General features: G+C 36.1%; 1 protein-coding gene across 4 annotated transcripts in view; it reads left to right on the plus strand.

Moving 5' to 3' along the window:
* The window catches only part of NUBPL (NUBP iron-sulfur cluster assembly factor, mitochondrial), a 77,212-nt gene that overhangs the window by 44,544 nt on the left and 10,139 nt on the right, over positions 1-22,529 (plus strand). For all 4 annotated transcript variants that reach the window (XM_058806955.1, XM_058806957.1, XM_058806956.1 and 1 more), the window contains 3 exons: positions 2,620-2,713; positions 13,390-13,475; positions 18,981-19,101. In XM_058806955.1, the coding sequence (XP_058662938.1) occupies positions 2,620-2,713; positions 13,390-13,475; positions 18,981-19,101 (301 nt within the window). The remainder of the gene's footprint in view (positions 1-2,619; positions 2,714-13,389; positions 13,476-18,980; positions 19,102-22,529) is intronic.

Here is a 22,529-nt window from a genome sequence, read left to right on the forward strand (position 1 = left end):
GAGGAGCAAAACATTTGGGAAGGCTGAAAAGAAGAGCTCTAGGTCGAGCCCAGAAAGTCACTTTTTTTCACAAGAGGAGCCAGCTTAAATTTAGGGCCTGCAAGTATATGCAAAACCAGCCAGCTTTTATTTAGCTGGAGGAGAATGCATTTTCCTTTCCAGTTACCTCTGATAATGTGGGATTTGGATTGTTTTGTACGACTCCGTGAGGCAGTGCTTTACCTAAAAGGACTTGAATGTGAGCTCCTGGAAGAAATGGCTGAAAACTACTAAATATCCAGTTTTTTTCCAAGAATATACCCAAGAACCAAGTGGTTTTGGCAGACAAAGTGATTAGAAACTGTGTTAGAATGATAGTGGTGCTATGCTACTCATAGATGTGTTTCCAGACTGCATCTTGCTGCAAGGCAGAAAGCAAAAAACCAGTTTATTGATTCTACTTTGTAGAAGCATTTAAGGAAAGAGAATATGATTACTGGAATTGTATTATTTATTATATGTATATATGGACTTAACAAAAGATGCCAGAATCAAGCTTCATGAAGATGGGGCGGGGGGGGAGAGGAGTTATTTTGAATTAATCCATTAATCCTTTTTAAAAACGAAAACTTCTTATGCCTACCTAGCATTTCAAAAAGGTTCCGATTATTATGAAAGATCCAGATTTTGCATATTGAGATTTTTGCATGTTGCTTACAGGAGATCTGTGTGTTTAGTTGCAAATCTTCAAGGAATGTGATTTTGTTCATTTTGTCAACTACTAATTTCAAATTTTCACCTTTATAATGGTTGATTTTTAATTAAGAAACATAGAAATTTGAAATTCATACCTGCATGTGAGCAAAGTAGTTTTTACTGGACAAGGAGGCATTAATAGGCACTGGCATTTATCTGGTGAATAACTAAGCAAGATTAGTTAGGAAAACCAGAGTTGAAACCAGACTTTTTTTTCAGATAAAATGGCTTCTCTACCCATAATTGTTTCAGTATGTATATTTTTGCACATATATGTAGTTTTTCTTTGGAGATACATCATCTCAATATGATTATAAATGGTAATTGATTTTAGGTGGCTAGATGTATGCAATTTTTTTTGACAAAATGTGGATACTATAAATGACATAGATCAGTATCAAATGTGAAAAAATGCAGCATTTGCTGTGGTTAACAGAAATGGCATTTCCTGTTTAGCTAGACTGGTTTAGGCATGGTTTAGTGTTCCTGCAGCCTTTGTATAGAAAATGAGAAAAGGGAGGGGTGCCGAGAGTCCCTAATTTAGACACCTAAAGTTAGAATTTTCAGCTAAGCTTTTCCGTTCCTGTTCTCTCATAAATGCTCTGAAATGTTCCTTCTTCCTTAGTCTGCCTTGAAAAATTCCATTTCTCACTGGAGTGTCTCGTGGGTTAGTGATCTGGATTTCATGTAGGATGTACTTCCCCAGAAGATCACCATCCATACAAGAACTGAATGAAAATGAATGAGTATTGCCCCGACAGGGTCTAGTATTCCATGCAATAACTAGGGGACTGGCAAAGTGTTCATTGTTTTTTGCTGTTAAAATGACACTTGAGGAAATGTGTAAAATACAGTGCTCTAGTTTGGCATTTTCCTGTTTTAAAGCAGCTCATGCAGTTGCATCTTGCATCTGTTTTATGAATCAGAAACATACCATATAATTCCATTATATCTGTTGGGAAATGTTTAGATAAAGTATAGAGAGTTCCATTACATATACTACTATCTATATACTATATTTATACTATATGCTCCATTATGTAGAGTAGGCCTAGGATAATTTCTGTTCTCATTAACAGAATGATTATCTTGGTGCACTGTGCTCTAGGGAGATTTTTTTGCCTTTCCTGGAAAATCTGTCCTAGTAAAAAAATGTGAGCAATCTCAGCATTCTCATAACAAGAGTCTAAAATCTTTAATGGATGCTCTCATTTGATGTCTGGCAACCATTAAACTTTTTAAATTTTTAAATGTTAAGGATGTTGTCACTGTATAATTATAGCTGGTGATTTTAATTTAACAAATCTGGGGCATTCTGTTTCTTTATTTTTCTTTTTCCCAACCCCTTTTTTGCCTAGGAAAAAAATACAGTACTGATAGCTCTAACTTCATAATAACAAAACAGAAAAAAAGGCACAATATGTATTAGTAAATAAACTGTAGTTTGAACAAGTGATAAGAAGGAAGGAAGGTAGTCTTAAATGAATGGAAATAACTCCTAACTGATATTTGTTGCACAAACCCCTTGTTTTTAGCCTGAGTTTTACCTAACATTTGCTTCTAATCCATGATTAAAGAGCTTAAAGTAAATATCTTAAGTTATTGCTAATATTTTTGGGGGAAATTATTAAATAATAATTATGCCAATGAAGTGAATGATGAAGTTGCACTCATAGTTTTGAGTCATCAGCAAAGATTGTCTCAGGAAAATAAGGTCTTGATCCTGTGCTGAAGGTGTGACTAAGAGGTCATCTCAGTATTATTCTTTTAGAGGTCCTTGGTTCACTTGTTTACATTGCAAGAAACAAGGACTGCAGTAAACCACAAAGTGCCCTAAATAAAAATGTGTAAATCTCCACATATGTTTATATTGTTGTCTTCTAGGTTGACTGGGGTCAACTGGACTATTTAGTGATTGACATGCCACCTGGGACTGGAGATGTACAGCTGTCAGTATCACAGAATATTCCAATTGCAGGTATGTATATTGCTTGACTGCTTCAGAGATTTGTAATTCATTAGGTTCGGTAGCTTTAGAAAAATCTTATTTTAAAGCACCAGTCAAAAATTACTTTTATTTTTCTTTCCAGCATGCTGAGAAATTGTTTTATCAGTGATTTTTAATATGTTATAATTACAGTTGTGTTGCTTTATTTTAAGCTAGGTTTTGAAAAGATGGAGAAGTCAGCTGTAACTCTTGAAGGAAAGACAGTCTTGCCAAAACCTGCTGAGTTTTGTAGTAGAAAATTCCCTTCTCTGTACATACTACATAATAAAGAGAATAAAATAAAAGAGTGATTCATACCCATTTTCTTAGATACAGTACCTAGTAGGTTGCATGTGTCAATAGCAAAGCAGGAAGGCCTTTAACTCCCAGGGTTTTAAGCAATGAGGTGAAACATGACTGTGGCGCAGAGGTTTTTGCGAAGGTAGAATTTAATTGAATAATGTACATAAGGGCAGTAAAATTATGCAGTTAAAGAGTTGTGGCTTTATTAGGGGCTCTTTAAGGTACAGTGGCTATTGATAATTTCTGTTACTACAGTGCACCTAAATGTCCTGATTTAACATAGAAGTGGTCATTAGACTCTTGATTTTCGAGAAATTGTTGTGCCCTTTCCCCACAGAACTCTGCACTGCTTTCAGCAATGTGAGTAGTTATGGTGCACTGGGTCCTCTGGGACAGAGAGGTGATGGCAATTACTTTAATCCTGTATGTCTTGTAAATTTTGCTGATGTCTGATTTTTGTTTGAATTCTGAAATGGCTTCACTTTGTTCCTGCAGTTGTTCAGTTCAGCTTACTTTTTTCATCAATCCTAGCTTCATAAAATTAGGAGTGATAGCATCACTTTACATTTGTATTTCCCATTAGTTGGTTTTGTTGACCGTGCTGAAGTTGACTCTTGCAGTTTTAAAAAAACAATGCAGTCTGCTTTTGATGAAGACAAACACAGCAGACAAGGAGTGATAAGATATGTAATTCCCTGTGTTCTTACTGGCTTGATGAATTTGTGATTTAGGAAGAGTTTTCTCTCTTGTTTATTGTGGCTATTTTTCACCCTCACTGGAAGGATGTGTTTTGTGTATTACAGCTTGAATAACTTCTTTATTCTTCTTTCTTGTTTTGCTTGTTACTTGCTTTCTGTTTCTTCTTTCAAAGAATCCATCACATTGTTTAGCATGCTTTTATTTTCTTCAGCTTGGTTCCTTTCAAAGGTGTGGAAGAGACTGTTACAGATCTTGATGATCATATCTTTGGAGCAGTGTACAGAATTGTGTTGGTTTTTGCAATTTGTATTTTCTAAGCACTCTGTCTTTTACTTTGGTACAGAAAGTATTTGGTGGTGTGCAACTCTGTTTCCTTTCTGGTTTTCTTATTCTTTATCCTTTGAAGATGCCTTGAACAGTCATGGTGTTAGTGGAATAATTTCTCTGTTTTTCCTCAGAGACAACATATGTATCTTAGTTTAGTAAATTTAAAGTGCATTACCTAATTTGCATGAAAGTTGTTCTTTGATTTGCATTCGTGCATATGTGAGATACTGTATTTGCATTATGATTCTTTCATTATTAATCTGTGGCTTCCTTGGGATAAACAGTGTAGAATATTTTAATTTTGCCTCTAAAAAAATTTACAAAACCTGCACACATATATTATTGCCAGCCACTTATAGAATTTTGAGTGAGAGAAGGAGCCCTGGTGAAGATGTTTTGTTTGTGGCAGGTTTGCCCAGATGGGGCATGAAAAGCTGTAGCTTTGCAACATCTGAGCATAAGAGAGACACTGCTAGGATATGTGAAATGATACTGGGTTTTAATTTTACAGGACTGGTTTCTTTTCCTGCATCACAGGTCCCATAGCTTTCTTGAGTCAAAAGGAGACTAGAGGAATACTTAACAGGTGTAAGAACAATACGAGATATGTCTTATAATTCCAGTAGTCAGCCTTATAATTCCAGTCTCTTAAATAAGAGACTGTCAGCCTCAGGCAACCTTGACTGAGGCAGCAGTTTTGTGTGGGTGCATTTCCTTTGAAAGAAGGTGGAAAAGGAAACTACTGTGACTTTTGGTTTTATTAGTCTTAGTCACCTTACAAGGAAACACATCTTATTTAGTGTATTACTCTTTAGTCGTCTGTAACTTTGCTCATGTTGCAGTCATTCTTTAACAAACTCGTAGATGAGGAATGTTATAATAGCTTGAAAATGTGGTACCCATTTCTGCATAAACACCACTGCTTTCTTCAGATGCAAGTTTGCTTTCCAAATAGAAATCCAGGGTCGGTCTGGAGAAAATGGCTTTGTTCTTGTCCATTGTTATTTAATCTGTACTGAGTTCTGCTTCCTTACTTCTTTAGTTTTTTGTTCCATCTTTTGCATGAACAAAACTTCCAGAAATGGGTTCTTTAGCATGTATTGAGCTTGGCAAAATTAGAAACATCCTTACATGTTTTCCAGCTTTTTGAACATTTTAAAAACAGAGGTTTAGCTGATGTTATCATGTTTGCTATCAAGATACAGTGTGAACTAATGATATTATGAAAGATAAGGCTTGTGCTTCCTTTGCATTACCTAGTTGCTAAATTGAGAAACTAACTCGGTGGAGTTGTTTGGTCATTTAGCTAAAGGAGGCATAAATGTAATAAATATTATTGGAGATGGATAATTAGCCTCTTTAAAGACTGGGAGAGCAGTTTATTATTCTCTCCCTTCAGCGTGGGAGGGCTGTGTGGGAAGCAGCAAGAGCATCTCTGTTCAAGAGGCAGTCTCAGAGCCGTGCACAAGCACTTGTGCCTTGTGGAGAAGCTGCATTGTGGGGGCTGACCATTAAATTAGGCTGTCTGCTGCCCTCTCCTTGTTAGCGTTTCACTGAAGTCAGTGTTAGTGAAGTGTGACAGCTTGACAGCTCTAGAGACTCATCCTGTCTCAGCTGGCAGAACCAGCTCCAGGTCAATGCTGGAATTGTTCCATTTGCTAAAGGCTTGTCATATCACCCTTTTCTTTGGATATTGAGGTGCCATAGCAGTGAAAACCATTAGAAGTGTACATCTGCCCAGTGGGAAGCTGACTGAGACTAACAAATAATTTCACATCTTACTGAGCAGTCTTTTAATAATTACAGTAATGAGTATTCAACTGACTGTTTGTAAAAGAGACAGAAAGGTAAAAGGCTTTAGGTTTTATTTCAGTGCTCCTAATTTTCCCACCTTCTGAAAGTAGCTTTTTTCCCCGTACAAAGCATATATTATAATCATTGTGATAATAACCTCTGAAAAGGTTGTTAATAGGAATAGAAAGACAATTAGTCAAGAAAAGCAAAGGGAAAGCAATGTAAATACTATTTTGTTTCTCAGGTTCTATAAAAGCAGAAGCATTTTCATTGTTAGTCATACAGGAAATTACTTTTGTCACCTCTCATATTTAAAATCAACATAACACAGAGTTTGTACCATTTTTTAATTGCCTTATCCTAAAAATGGTGTAATTTTCATGAATATTTGCATCTTTCAGCAATATGTATGTCTTAATTATCTCCTGAATGCCTTTTTCAGGTTTGGCTGAAATATTTATTAAAGGAATTTCTATTTCTTCAGATATAAATTTTCAAAGAATTCTGATTAATAGGATTTCTTTTGGCAGCAGTATTTAATAGATTATTTTAAATAAAACCAAAAAGCATATTTTTTTCTCTACTGGTTAAACATTAAAAATCCTATTTCTATTCAATGTACATTGAATAGAAGAAAGTAAAGGGATGCCACCGACTTGAAGATATTTGGCATTTTAAAATTCTTTGTCATGTGACCACCATACTTGCAAATCAGATTATTTACTCATATTTGTGGCAGTGTCACACAGACCAGGGTGTAGTCTTGTGCACAACTACTTAATAACAGTGTGTGGGACTGAACAGAACCAGATCTTGGCTCAATATATAATAACATACAAGAACAGAGAGTTGCAGGTGATGAGTAGACTGTCTCTTCAGAAATGAACATTTAAAAAGTAAATGGAGAATTTAAAATCAGCTTTAAAAAAATACTGTTGATGTTTTATAAAGCTGTGCATGATTTAGCATGGAAAAGAATTGTGACTTGTATAAGGGTGACTTTTGAAGTTATGTGAAATTGAAAGCTGAGTAGGTATGGTGCTGTTCTCTTGTCTTTTCTGAAGAGAAATGATCAAAAAAAGCCCAGTGCTGCTGTTCACATTGTGTGTAGCATACAGTTTAAGAAGTGTATCTGCATTCTGTCATTGCTCTTTGGGTAAGAGTTTGTTTACCCCTTGTTGCACGTCTCTTACTCTGGTGCACAGCACAGATGCAAAGCATCTGATCTTTCCTTTTGCTTCAACAGTAATATACAATGTTTTCCTCCGTTTCTGAGCTTGCTTTCTTCTGTGGTGAAGGTACATAATTAGTTTCTGCAGTAAATTTTGGAAGCTGTTTTATGGGAGCCTCTTGGGTAATAGTTAATTTTACTTGATCTAATTCTGAATGGCAAATATTTTTAATATCAGATTTTGATGTAAATTTACTCTTCATTTCATGCCATATTTTGATGTTTTAGATTGCTGTAGGAAAAGAAAGGCAAGTGGGTTTAGGATAGATTGAAAAACAGAAAAAACCCCTGAGTTGCACCAGTGGGGATTTTCAAACAGTTCTTTGTATTTATCCAGATATAATTTGCATGTTGAAATAGTCTGCTTCTGTTGTCAAAATAAATGCAATTGACAAATGCTAATTATTGTCAGGGTTATTTTAGCTTTGGACACTCCTGGTGCTTCATTATGAACTGTCAGACTCAGTAGACTCTGTAAACTTAATTTAGAGGCCAAAATATAGTATGAGTTTACACATTAATGCCTCACACTCTTTCAATATAAATTTAAATTTCATTCTTGGCTCATGGAGTTTGATTTAACACACATTGCCTGTTGAAGCTGAATTGATAGTGTATTCAGTGCAAGTTCTTTAAATTTTATTGTTTCTGAAGAATAGTTTCCTGGTATTCAGGAAAAAAATTGTGAAGAATAGAGGCTTTGCAAACTGAGCTTTCTGAGCTCTGGCAACAGTGGCTAACTGTACGCTAAGTACTAGATCAACTGCAATTGCCTTGTTAGTTTTTAGACCAGTTAGTCTGAATAGGAAGAGTAAACTAGCCTGGTGTTCAGCTGACAGTTGCTAAAGGTGAGAGAAATCCATATGGATAATAGTACTGTATTTTCTCCTCTAGCTATTTCTTCTGAAAAAAAGTAAATGTTCAAATCTGCTTCTTACCATCCCCACCTCAAGGGGAAAAAAGTAAACAACAGAATGGTTTGGGGAGCTGATTTTGAAGTAATCTCACTGTTGTCTTTTTCTGCAGTAGAAAAAGACAATTTACCCAGTTCTCCTCTTCGGTTTGGGACCTCTCATTTAAAGAAAAAATAATATTCATTTATCAGAGAGACTATTTGGACTTTACTCTTGCTTAGTACAATTCTCATAATAATCTAGACATGATTGGCAAATGCCCTTGAAAGCAGGAGGTGGAATGGAGTTTAGCAGAAAAATGCTAATTCAGATAGCCAAGAGTGCAAAGTGGCAGTGTCTGTGAGGAATTAGCTTTTTGCTTTAGACCTGTACTTTGCAAATAGTGCTTGTTCACAGATTATGAATATTTTCAGTGTTTTCACTTCACTAAATAAATACTTTATTGTAAATTGCATTAGTGTGACACGTTTGCCATTACCAAAACCAAACATTTTACCACAGTGAGAGTTGTCCTTCCACACCTTTCCCCATGTGATCTGGTGTGAAGTGGATGATATAATACTTACTAATCAGTATAGATGAGGGCAGTTTAGCTTTAGGGTGACAGCTTTATGCCACTAACAGTTCCACTGACCAGGAGGAAGAATATTGGTGTAAGATTTCTGTTCTTTTTTCATGTGGGCAAGTTGGTAGTGTCCGGATCTTTTATTACCTGCTTAGTTCTTGGGCAAAAGAGGATGTTTGGAAAAGTCCCCTGTGTGAGCAGTTGTTCAATGACTGCTCCAAGAAGAAGGTAGCAAGCAGGCTGGAGGTGTGATGCAGCCAGGATCTAGCCTTTGGGACAGTTCTGAGCTATATTACGAGGTTGAAGTGAGGATCCTGTAATGCAAAATCACACTTGTGGCTTTTTTAAGTTGCTGTTTGTAATAAGATGCCACATGCAAAAGCTGAAGAAACTTCTTTGTAAGGTTTATCCTAGGAGATGAACCATTTTCTAATGTTAGTTTATCTCTAATTGTTGCCAGTTGAAATTACAGCAAAGACAGAAGTCTTTGTTCTTGCAAGATTTTTTCTGCATCTTTAAGTGCAAAGATGTATCTGTAATTGCAGGCAAATTTAACAGAAGGTCAGAGGGGCTCTGAAGAGATGTATGGTAGAGAAGAGTCAGGTTAACCAGGCTATTTATGACTGGAAGACATCATCTAAAAGTTTGAATTTAATGCAGTGGAAAAGGTAGCACAAGCTGCAAGAAGTGCACGAGTGATGTGATCAGATCAGGCCATCTACAGCTTTACTGAGGCCTGAATGTGGTTCCTTGCTAAGAGTGTTCAGTGGCTGTCAGGCAGCAGATACGATTATTCTGTGTCTTTGTCCTCCAGAACTCTGTCAGTCTGTCTGGTCAGTTATACTTCACAGCTTTTGAGGCGACACTGTTTGCTAAGAGGCTGATATAGGACATGGTCTAATAGGTGTGTGTGGTGGGATCCTTAATCTTGGATGAGAGACACATAGCTTCATTCTGAAATCTATCTGTGAAGACACTGGAGGGGAAAAAGAATATATTAGGGGCATCCTTTTCATCCTAAGGGAGACCTTCTACTCTGCAGCTGATGAGCTGCTTTTTAGAGATCCATGTTTTTTGCTTGGGTACAAATTGACTAATAACTAAGATTTGGTGACATTTCACCTTATGCTTTGTATAGGTGATATTTTCTATACCCAGAAATGATAGATTGTTTAAATGCTTGTAATTTGCTGAGCACCAGTCCACCAGAAAGGTACCAATGTGCTGTGTAGGCGCATCTTTCTTTTACTGAGGATTAAGGACGTGGGGTTGAAACAGAAAGGCAAACATCAATGGTACAGGGTATTGTTAGTTCTGTCTCTAATGTGTCCTAAGGATTAAAAATACAGTTAACATAATTTTTACTAATGCAATCTCCTCTGGGATGCTGAGTCCAGTTCTGGATCCCTCAGTACAAAAGAGTCATGGAGCTCCTGTAGGTAGACCAGCAAAGGGCAAAGAGGAGGAGATGGCAGCATGTCACTTGAAAAGGTCAGGGGCTGTTTAGCCTGGAGAAAACTGAGAGGGGATCTTATCAATGTATATAGGTATCTGAAGGGAGAGTGTCAAGAAGGATCTGGGCTCTTCTTGCTGGTACTGAGCAGTAGAAGAGAGGCAGTGGGCAGAAACTGATGTTCAGGAAATTCCACCTGAACATAAGTAGGAACTTCTTTAATGTGCAGGTGATTAAACCCTGAAGCAGGCTGCCCAGGGAGGTTGTGGAGCCTCCATCACAGAAAGTACTCAAAAGTCATCTGGACAGAATGCTTAGTAACATACTCTAAAGGACACTGCTTGAGCAGGGAGATTGGACTGGGTGATCTGCAGTGGTGCCTTCCAGCCTGATCTGTTCACACATTGTGTCATTTGGTGAACATGTATCAGCTTTTTGTCAAAGGAAATACATAAAAAGTAAAAAATAAATGGAACACGTGAGTAAGTAGATAAGTCAGTTAAACATAAATGTACTCTACTTAGATATCCTTAGTATGCTCAAGGCACAGAAATTATTTTTCTGCACACAGCTGCAAACACAGAATTTTTAGCATGTTCCAGTGTGCAGTGTGATCAGTATTATAGTTTCTGCAGCTTCACTGTTCGATTTGTCAGCCTCAGTTTGTCTCATTCAGACACTTCTGTAAGCATTGCACGTATTGCTTCAAGAGACATACTGTGTGCATGAATTCCATCATATTTTGTTACTTTATTGATCAAAATAACTCTTTACTGCTCGATATTCCCATTAACTGTGTAGAGTCAAGATAGCAAGGAAAGTGTAGGCTGCGTCCTTTTCTTGCTTATCATTTGAATAATTTTCTGAATTAAACGTATGCAAACTTATTCAGGGAGGGGAGCACTGTGAAAAGTCTCATTTGCCATATTTGGTTGCTAGTAAGGGAAATAATGCTGCAAATAATTTGAATTCTTGAACTTCAGGTTGGGTTTGTTGGACTAGCAGATGTACCAAAGAAAGAGAGAAGACACTTGCTTTATAGCATGTTGGTGTAAATCAGTACAAGCTGGCTGTGAATAAATTTTGCCTGTAACTAGCTCAGAGTAAAAAGGAAAATAGGAGATAAAAATCTCAGCACCCTCAACAGCAGCTTCTTGAGCACATTGGCTTTCTTTCTATGGAAGAAGCCATGGAAATTGTCCACAAGCATAATTTTAATTCATGTATTTCAGGAGCCACAAGTTTTTTGTGCAGACAGTTGGTGCTTGTGGCAGCCCAAACTGTACCATTGGGTTGTTTTGGCATTTTTGGTTTTTTTCCCTTTGGATGAGAATTTGTTAGTAAAATATATCTCTCTGTTAAGCTACTTGTGGTTCTTGTGGGTGTTTTTGTTGTGCATAGTCTGTCCTTCATGCCATGCCAATTATTAGATTCTTAGAACAATTAATAATGAACAGAAAATGTAGACTCCAGTCTCCTTGACTGCATATTAGGTTCTGTGAAGATCCAGGGAATGCTGAGCCAGCATCTTCAGAGAAGAGTGTGAATAAAAGTGTGTATACACACAAGACACATTTCTAATTTTGCTTGGAAACAAAGCAGTAATGAGCATTTTTGTCAAGTATTGAAAGATTTTTGTTTTATAAATATGCAGAAATCTCAAGGACACTGAGTCTCAATTATTTACTTGTGGCCTGTGCTTTTAGGGAAAGGTGCATTCATTTTGTGGAATTAGGTGCATTCATTTTGTGGAATTGACCCTACATTTCAGTGCTGCTTGTAAAGTAACCCTGTGTTTGGTGAAATGAGGAGCTAAGGTGATTTCAGTGTAACTGAAAAGCTTGCACATTATTCTTTGTGATGCCATTGGACACAGGCTGGTTTGGGAATATCAGCAAATTATTTGGATGCCAGAGTTTGAACAAATAGGGAAATTGCATTTGCCTGGTACATTACATGTGCCATTCACTTTTTGGACTTGTGTATAATACTGTGTAAGGCAGAGATTGGCAGCTTTTCAGGAGTGAGGTGCCAGACTGTATTTTTCTTTCACAAATTAGAGGTTAAGAATGCTGGCTGAAAACATTCAAACACGCTGTCAGGCGGTGTTTGGAAACGGCTGGCAGTCAGCAGGCAGGATCCCTCCCGGCAGCAGGAGGATGCTGCAGGGGCAGGGCTCCTGTCCCAGAGCTGCCAGAGCCACGAGTGCTCTCACAGTGCCAGGGCTTCTGGTGCTCTGGTCCTTGCCTGTGGCGCCAGGATTGCGTGCCTCTGAAATCAACCCACCTCTTCCTTTGCCATGTACACAGAGGACCGGGAGCTGCAGCCCCCGCAGGAAGCTGTCCCAAGCATCTTGAGTTCTCTGTTGTAATTGCTGTTAGTGTGAAGTTTGACATAAATTTCCTGTGCATAGTTGGCATAATGTGACTCTACAGAAATCTTCTTGTATTAGAGACTTCTGACACTAGATGGTCAATGTGAAACCAAAGCTAATCAATTGACCAGTAATGCTCCCTTGTACGTTACATTTTTATAAAGTAGGGACAAGTGTGAACAGTTTTTTCTTGCAAATTTTGAGGAAAGAACATTTGAAACCACTGAGCAATTAGAAAAAGATGCTCTTTGTGAAGTCATATAGAATATTCCGATGTGTGTGTTGGTTTTTCATGCTATATTAATCAAGAAGTAATAACAGCATGGGACAGTAACCTGTAGGCTTACTTTACTTTAGAATGTAACTTAGACAAGGAGCTCTGGCTGTTTTGTGTGCTTAATAACTCTCAGGAGTACTAATTATCAGGTAACCTGGAGCCACATTTGAACAGTGAGCAACACTTTATTCAAACCTAGTGCAAGTGTGCATCTATTGGCCTCTTCCTTTGTGATATCACTTACACAAATGCACTAGTGTCTAGTGTGGCATGGTTCAAGGAAGTGTAGCAGGTGTGGAATACAACAATCTGATTACAAGCAGCTGCCTCCTGGTTTTAGAGCAAGGCTTATTGTTAAATTAAAAACTTTCAAATATAATTATGGCATGGGATTGTTACTGTGTAGAAATTCCCAGAGTACCACCTCTGCAATCTGTCAGCATGTGGATGGTTGTATGATACTAGATAATTTTTCTCATTTAGAAAGTATAAATGGTTTCTACATAGAAAAAGTTATGATGAAAGTATCTAAAATACTTTTATCACTTGATATCATATCTCAGTTATTTTGATCATTGTATAATAAATAAAAAGGCATAATTTTCTTCCTTAAAAGCATATAACCATGTGACTACTGTGAATTTAGCAGCATGTACTAAATATTTAAAATATTTAGCGGAATAATTAATAAAATACATTTTAATGGGATTTCATTTTTTCTTTAACCCAGGAGCTGTGATTGTCTCCACTCCACAAGACGTGGCTTTATTGGATGCACACAAAGGAGCTGAAATGTTCAGAAAAGTCCATGTACCTGTGAGTCTCTACATGAAAAATACCAGTAGATTTTTCTTTTTCCAAAATGTAAAAAAAAAATTCCATATGCAGCAGTAGGTTCACATTCAAAAATCACTTGAATTTAATAAATTCTCATTAAAAGGCTTAGATTCCACCTTACATCTGTGTCAGGAACTTGGTTATACAGAAAGGGGAGAATTTCCTTAGGCTGAAGCCATAATAATAAATTATTTGTTTTAAATCTGTTTAATCGTATGGAATAGATCAGATTGCTGAACAGAATATCTTAGGAAGTAGTGCATGCCTTTCAGTTATACTGTGTGTCCTCATTACATGTCCTCTTCAGCACTGTCTCTGTTGGGGCTTCAAGTTTCATGAAGTGTACAAAAATAATTTATTGATTTTTTTTTAAGAAGCAAACTCAAATTTTGGTGGAAATATGCTTCTGTCTAGTTACTTTGCGATTTGAGGGGCTCTGTAAGTGTTGTGACAAGTAGAAGGCTGTCCTGTCATTGTTTTTCCTGAGGTTTATAGCTTATATCTTAGGTTACTTGTGTGAGAAATGAGAAATCTAAGAATAGCCACAATTAGGAGAAAATATTAAACAGGCTAACATCCTTGACTTGATATTTTCTCCGGATGCCACAAGTTGCTAAGTAACTGAATGTAGTACTCTAGAATATATTCATGTAGAGATTCATTTTTAAATGGGCAGTTGATGAAAGAATATGGTTTGAAATGCTTCCTTATCATAAACTGTAAGGAAAAAAAGATGTTTTCTTGTTTACCTGTGTGAAGGTCACTTCTACTCTTTCTTAAGAAAGGAAGTTTTTTCATAGCTAGTGTTTTCCTAATTAAAAAAATGCCACAGAAAGTTGAAGTGAATGCTTTCCCTTTTTTAATGTACAGGATGGCTTAACAAAAGAAACACTTTGATGAATTCCTTATTACTAACTATTATTTAAGCATATTCGCATCAAAATGAAAGCATTGTAACATTTATAATTTGCTGCCAGAAAGAAAACAGAGGAATAACATACAGAACATTTTGTTTTGATTTTGTTTGGGTTGCTGAAATGATGTAAAATGTTGGATTATTTTTCAATATAAATTGTGTTCAAGTTGGTGCTTCACTGAATTTTCCTTTTGTTTTAATGAGAAATTTTCCAAATTTCTTTCTAAAGCTGTTTGGTTCAATGTCCTTTGAAGAGAATGGCATGCAAGAAAATCGTGTGTTCTAGGATGGGCTTGGCTAATACTGATTTGACTAGTGGAAGATAAGATATTAAGTATGATCTGTTTTGGTTCATTGGAATTATCAGATGTTGTCAAATCAAGTGAGAAGTCACAATAAAGCTGTTACACCACATGTTGTGTTTGAATGCTCTTGAACCAGTTATCAGGCCTTACCTTTTTCATTACCCTGCTTCATTTTATTCTCCCTGCTTCATTTTATTCTGCCCTGTATGAACATTATAAAAATATGTATAAAAATTACTTGAGTTTTAGGGAGCTTCTGCCTATGTACTACATTTGTAAATGTCAACTAAATATGAGGATCTAAAGAAAGCGAAGTGACATAATTTTTCATGGACAACTTCAGACCTGAGGTTTATGTCAAAGAGCTTGAGTCTGAAGGTCTGTGCTAAAATTACGTATCCTGATTACATAATTAACTGATCTTCAATCTTTCATCTTCCAGAAAGTGCTTGCAAAGAGCTGATTTTTCAAAGAAGCAGAGAGGCTATAGGTTGCTGAACTCTGAGTATGCTTTCCTGTATTTAATGAACTGTGGTCTCTCCCATGTACGTACAGGCCTATATATATATTCCACCTTCCCTTCACACCCACCATTATTAGTTATGGAAGGCTCAGATGACGTGTAGTATTACCACAGTAAAGTCACAGTTTTTAATGTTGCTTATTGAAATTGAAGTTGAATGACTGAAGGAACTAATGAAAATCCGACAAGGAGAGTCAGCATTAAAAGGAGGTTTACGGGGCAAAATTAATATTTTCAGTCTTAGGGACATAGTCACTAAAAGAGGAGTGACATCTCTTGTGCAGTGCAGCACACCTACACTTACAGTGAAGGAGGAATTTGCAAAGTGTTGCTGACTCCTATCACAAGTTTCAAGATTCTTGTCTGTTATGTGAGTTTGGCCAGTGTTTTCTTGCATTCCTAAGGGTGACTCAAAGTGAATAATTTTGAGTATTAAGGAGAAAAACTGCCTATTTCCACTTGCTGAGGCTGAGTTCAGTTCATCATTGTTTATCTTATCAATCATATCCCTGAAAGAAAAGACAGGGTTTTAGTTAAATCTGCAATTTTTCTGGACGTTTCCTTGAATTTGAAGGTTATGCTGTGGATTTTGCAGGTTTCAAAAAAACTGCTTTGATAAACTCAGCTATGTATTTCCTTCAGAGCTGTATTAAAATGGCTTATTTGGCTATGTTCTTACTGGTGTTTCTGAAGCATCCAGAGTAACCAGCCACGATTATGGCTTCATGTTGGGAGCAGATATTAGAGACAGAAATTGCTCATTACAGGATGAAAGGTAGGAAGACAGAAATATTGTGCATGTTCACTTGAAGCACTTCAATGCAAAGTGGCTGACTGACACAGGAAGCTGATGGCAGAGGAACTGTAACCCTGGTCACTTCAGTCCCCATCAGTCAGACCTCAGCACCAGCTATCTGTCCTTAAGTACAGTGAATGACTGCAGTGGGTTTCTCAGGAATTGTCTCCTAATGTAAATACAGACAACTTTCATTTGATCACTGTATTTTCTTTAACTTAGAAGGTTGTGTATTTGGATTTAAGCATGATTTATTGTGTAACCAAAAGGTTTGCTGAGCACAAGAAGTATGTAAACATTCAGAAACTGTGTGCAGATAACTCCTAATGAAAGGCTTCTTCATTTCCTGTTATTTCTTGCCAGATGCTTCTTTGCCATTTAAAATAACAATTAGACTAAATGGAATGCAGCTCCATGCTGCTGCCATAGGTTACATAGCTCCTGTATTGTTGTGCATAAAAGTTTTCATGTCATTGCTGAGCCAAATTTGCCAAGCTCAACAAGAATTAGAATAGAATTCACCCACACTTATGAAATAGTTTGTGTAGACAGTAACAGCTGCTTTGAAGCTATTACAAGTCTATTATTTGAGCAGGAGAATGAGGGTTATTACTGACTTCATTAACCAGACCTATTCCTTTGTAGATTTAAAAGCTCTGAAGGTCATATGGAGCTCCCTTCTGTAAATATATGTGCAGAAAAATGCATGGTAAAAAATCACTTCAGCAGTAAAGTTGTGTATTTGGAAATATTCCATATTATACTTAGTATTTTTAAGAGGCTTCTTCATATTCCAGATGGATAAATTATATATTATTAAATATGCTCTATTTATTGGCTGACAACAGGACCAACACAGAAAAATTAAAATTATTGTGTAATGATGAAGTGTCATTTCCTTTTAGTAGTGTTTGTTTAAATGGAAATAAAAAAGGACAGTGTTTAAGGCCTCTAAAACTGGTCTAGCATCAGTCCTGGCTGAAGGACTTCTTAGTTACTAGGTTATTATAAAATGAACAAAACAGCTGTAATAATGCTTAACTATTCACAAAACAATAGTAGACTACATAAAATTTTCTTTGATGATAAATTTGCTGAATCATAAATGTTGGATGAGTACTTTGAAGAGAACAGAAAGTTCAAACCCCAAGATACCTGAAAATGAATTAAAGTGTAAATTTCAAATTACTTCTTTTTTCCCATCTTTTTTTGTCCTTTCAAACATGGCCTCCATGTATCCTGGTGAAAATATTTTTTTTTCTTTTGTCAAAAATACATCTTTCAGTGTTCTTCAGTTTACCAAGAGAGTAAAAACTCCATGACTTCACTTTAGGGGAGAGCAGGATGAATGCCTGCTTAGAGGTCATCCATAGAAGGCTGTGGCTGTACAGCTCCCTTTTTGCTGTCCCTGCACCTTATACCCTTGGATATGCAGTATTAAATGTCTCTGCTAATGTAAGATCTGGATGATAAAATTACGTGTAATAATGTGCCAGTAAATAGAGTCTTGTTCCACTTGCTTCTCTGACAGTCCCTGGGAGAGAGTAGAAAAGGGGGAAAGTCAGTTTGAGGTGTTAAATTGGAAGTAGGTAATTTTTATTTCAAGCATATTATTTCTTAAAATGTTCCTTGCTCTAAACCATCTGAGAATTTTATGTAAGTAAAGGAAGATGTAGCAAATATACTCTATAAGAGGTGATATAGAAAAGGTGGTATAGCAAAAACAGGTGACTACCTTTTGATAAATTTCAGCTCACAGCTAAGGAGACTTACTATGATATTGTAAGTAACATACTTTTTTATTTTAAGTTCCGTGCCAGGAGTTGTACGTTCACTTTTAATTAAATATATTTGTTGGTCACACTGAACACTGCTGTTTCCTCCTAGATATCCTTCATTAGCATAGTGGATATATTTCTTCTCTAATAACTAGAGACCACCTTGTTCAAGCACAAAACTAGAAGGTTCAGGAAAATGTAGAAGTACAAAATGCTACAAAGTAAATAGCAACATAAATAGTGTATTCTAAAACTCAGCTATAGTGTTTGTGACATATCTAGGTACTGTACAGATCTGAAAGTGAAATGTTGTAACATTGCATCTCTTAAAGCAGGTGTTCTGTTCCTTAGCAGGTGATACAAACTTCTACCCTGTGGCATTTGAACACTGTTTTTGTCACTTCTGAAAATTTTGATCTGACTCTAAATGTAGAGTTTTGTTTACTATGTGAATAGAATGAGATTGTTAGCATTATTTCACATTGTGAAGGAAGATTTTTTTGTGTGAATGACTTGGCAAATTTTTATTTGACGTATTTTATAAGAATGATGTTGAAAACCTGGCATCAGTGGAAGGGTACCCAGGATGTGTGTATTAGATTTTTATGCTATGGGTTTTGCCACTTAGTTTCACATAATTATTTCTATTGTTTGATCTTTAAAATGTGTTTCTGCTCTGCAGAAGAATAACAAATCTGGTCTTTTTGAAAACATTTCCCTACCGGATAACTTATAAAAATGCCTTAAAAGCACGTCTGATTGTGTAATTTCTTGTAATGATATGTTTTTATTTTCTCTTTCCTGAAACTGCAAAGGACAAAACTAAAACGCAGCATGAAAATTCTTCCAGTATTCAGAGTTTGAAAATGAAATACTAGCAGGGAGAGTTCTTGGCAAGTTTGGTTTGTGAAAGAAGTACTTTTTGTTACAAATAAGGCTGGTAGTCTTCAAGAGATATAAATGTGAAGAAATTGAAGTAATGCCAGATGATGGGGCCACTGAGATGACTAATAAGAATTGATAATGATATTAATGGGTCTGATTCCTGTTTTAAGTAACCACTCTGTGTTTGTTCTTAGTGGATAATCTATTCTGTATTATCAGAGATTAACATGGAAATACCAGTGCTTCGTTTGAGCAATCTTTCCTTTCCTTTCCTTTGACAGGTTTTAGGACTAGTTCAAAATATGAGTGTTTTCCAGTGTCCCAAATGTAAGCATGAGACGCATATTTTTGGAACTGATGGCGTAAAAGATCTGGCAAAAACTCTTGGATTGGATATTTTGGGTAAGAATGTGGAAATGGTTTTATTTTTGAAGAAAAATCTAATGGTGTGCATGAAGCATTAACTGAATGATGAAACTGCATAATCTAGATGACTTTGGATTCAGACTGTTTTCAGATGTAATGGAACTAATAAGCAGTATGCTGTGTTCCTTGTCAGTCTTGTAATGGTGATGTTGACTGCATGTGAAAATTCTTGAATAGCATCTTAAATCTCTGTATTTACAAACAATCCAGAACATTAATTGTTTTGATATCAATGTCCTATATTACCTGAAATTTGTTATGTGGTTGACTGTACAGCAATTTTTGCAAATAACCAGGAATTCTATTTAGTCTTAGGACAGAGCTAAACTCTGTCTAGTAATATCAATAAATGTTTTTTCATTTATTTTGTTTAAATTATTTTTGTTTAAATATTGACACAGCAGAGGCTTTATAGCAGCCTTTTGGTATGTAAATGGGTCTGAAAGCTGGAGACTTTTTACAAAGGCAGGCAATGATAGGGCAATGGAGAATTAGTTTAAACTGAAGAGGACAGATTTAGATTAGATATTAGGAAGAAATTCTTTACTGTGAGGGACTGGCACAGGTTGTCTAGAGTTAAGGGCGCTCCATTCCTGAAAACGTTCGAAGGCAGGTTGGATGGGGCTCTGAGATACCTGCTCTACTTGAAGTGTCCCTGTCTGCAAAAGGGGGCTTGGAACTAAATGATTTTTAAGGTCCCTTCCAACTTAAATCATTCTATGATTAGCTATGATTAAGCTGTCTGTCATGCCTGTAGGCTAAAATATACACGGATCTTTAAAATATACATTACTGATTTAAAAAGGCATGGTTCAACCTGTACTGTAAGTAGAGAATATAACACAGTGTAATTAAGTTGGTAAATGGGGTAATTGCATGTGCTAATGATGTGTTTCCATGTATTACTCTAATTATCTCAATGATTTTCCATAGCTAATTCATTAAAAAGAACCAGGAAGCTCACTTAGAAAGATCAACACAGAAACATCAAGGTCTGACATAGACTTGAGATAGCAAGGCAACAGATAATTAAAGACATGCTTTTGGGCTATCTTTTAGTTTTCTGAATGTGTAATGAGTTGTGATCAGAGCCCAAGGGGACTTCTACAGCCCTGGGTTATGTGGATGGATGCAAATGCTCTGCAAGCAGTTGAATCAAACGTGCATTTAGATACGCAGGCACAAATGATGTACCATGGCATTGGTCCCATAGGTGGTTTTTGTTATTTCCTAAGAGTGCAGAACTGATTGTGATTGGATTTAATTAGGAGTGATGTGAGAGATGTACAGATTTAGCAGGGGATAGATGAGATGTACAAAACAAAGCAGAGTGAAGTTTAACTTCAAACTGTCAATGCAAAACCAGACTAAAATTAAGAATAATGCCCCGAGGGACAAATTTTGAATTACAGTACTTGATCTGATTAGTATGCTCCTCCTTCCAGGGATGACCATTACATAATAATACCATATGGCACTGTAAGAATTACTGCTTACGGATTTTACGGTAATCCATCCCAAATGGAAGTTCTATCTCAGTATTACTTGAATTCTGCCCAAAAGCCTTGAGAACAAATTTTTACATATATATCTGTCAAGTGCATATATTTAAAATTAGTAATTCTAAGTTTATTTTGCATATATTTTCTGACACCTGTGGCTGTTCTGTTTGTTTAGATAAGCATCTAGTCCTTCTTGGCAACCCAACAAGATGTTTATCACCCAGCATTTGACAAATTCTCCAAGCTAACAATGTGCAGGATTGAAAAGTATCATCCTTCCATTTGCTCAGAGTTGGCTGTCATTAGTATTACTGAGTACCTTAGTTTTGTTTGACAGAAGACAATTAGCATTTGCCAGGAGTCTTTCAAGTAAAATCAGTTATTTCACATACTTACGATTGTCTTTTATTTTTACTGTTCTTTAAAGGAATATGTGATAAGGTTTGTGAGAGAGACTTTGTGCTGCTGATTTTTCTTTCCCTGTCTCTGAAATTTTTTTCCTGAAGTTTGAGAGCTGTAGCCATGACCAGAAAGCTATGCCATTGGTATGCGTGGTACTGAGATAATAATTTCTGTGTGTTCTATCCTGACCTTTGCAATTCCTGACTTTTTTAACACTATCTGGTTCCTGACCATCAGCAATGACTGCCAGATTTTTAAAATTCTTTGATTTTTCTTCCTACAGTGAATTTAAATTATTCTTTATTTGCAATCAGCAGTAGTTGTTAACATCAGAAAAACTTGTGATGTTAAGTTCCCATCCCATTGGGTTGTGAAGAGCAGTGCAAAAGTATTATCTTCCTCAAACCCATACCATCCAAACAGCTATGCAGATGGTTTTGATGTCTTCTGCTTAAATTATAAATTTTCAATTTTTTAAAATTATAATGCATTTTTCTTTATCTTCTGACTGCACTTCTTACAAGTTCTGTTCTTACAAGTTCTTACATATTCTTACAAGTCCTGAATGCTCCTGTAGTACCAGCACATGTTTGTAAGTCTGAGGAAGAAAAGAGAAAGGCTGCTATTTTGTAAATATTGGAGATTATGATTAAGCTGATATTGAAGAAGTATTTTTTTTGTTAACAAAACATCTTTGGGAAAAAAGAGAAGATTAGTCTCTACGTAAAATAAGAGTAGGAAGTGAATGTCAGGGAGATTTACAAATTACTGTTATTCAATTAAGAATGTTTATGGTTAGAAAACTTTCAGAGGACTCTCTGAATTTTTAAAAAAATTAACACATGAACAGACTATTATACCTAAATTTATTCATGACTGAAATAAGTAAGAAAAAAAAAAAATTGAAGGAAATGGTCTGTCATTATCCTAAATAATAATAAGGCTGTTCAAAGATTCAGCACAGTAATCATGGAGCCAGTGCTTTTGTGTTTACTATTTGTTTGTTTTTGTTTATATTCCTACTTGCTTTGTGTTTGGGGTTTTTTATTTCTTAAATTTTGTCAATTTTCATACAGTTTTTTAAACTGCTTCATTTTCTGAATAGATTGAATCTCAGTAATTTACAATGGCCTTGATTTGAGTTAAATCAGGTTGCTAAAATGTATGAATTAAACTTACACGATTTCTGATGTGTCAGGATTGAACTAAGGTAGGCTGTTCTGTCTTCGTCTATCCATAATGTAAAGTGTAGCTATGTCTTCCAGTTAAAAAAAGTTGGTCTTCAGTTCACCTCAAAATTATTTATGTAGCAGTAAACATAGGAATCTCCAAGTTTTTTGTAGTGGTGAAATCTGTGTTGCAGAAAGTATGTCTCAGAATGGAACAGGGCTGCTAATTGATTCTTCTTTAGAACGTTCCTTTCCTCTCTGGCAGTTCCCTGCTCATTATAAAAGCAGAATATAAAGAAGATTTCTGTTGGAAAGAAGAATGAACTGAATA

This window comes from Ammospiza caudacuta, chromosome 6 (genome assembly GCF_027887145.1).
Source record: "Ammospiza caudacuta isolate bAmmCau1 chromosome 6, bAmmCau1.pri, whole genome shotgun sequence".
In the NCBI taxonomy this organism is placed as follows: Eukaryota; Metazoa; Chordata; class Aves; order Passeriformes; family Passerellidae; genus Ammospiza; species Ammospiza caudacuta.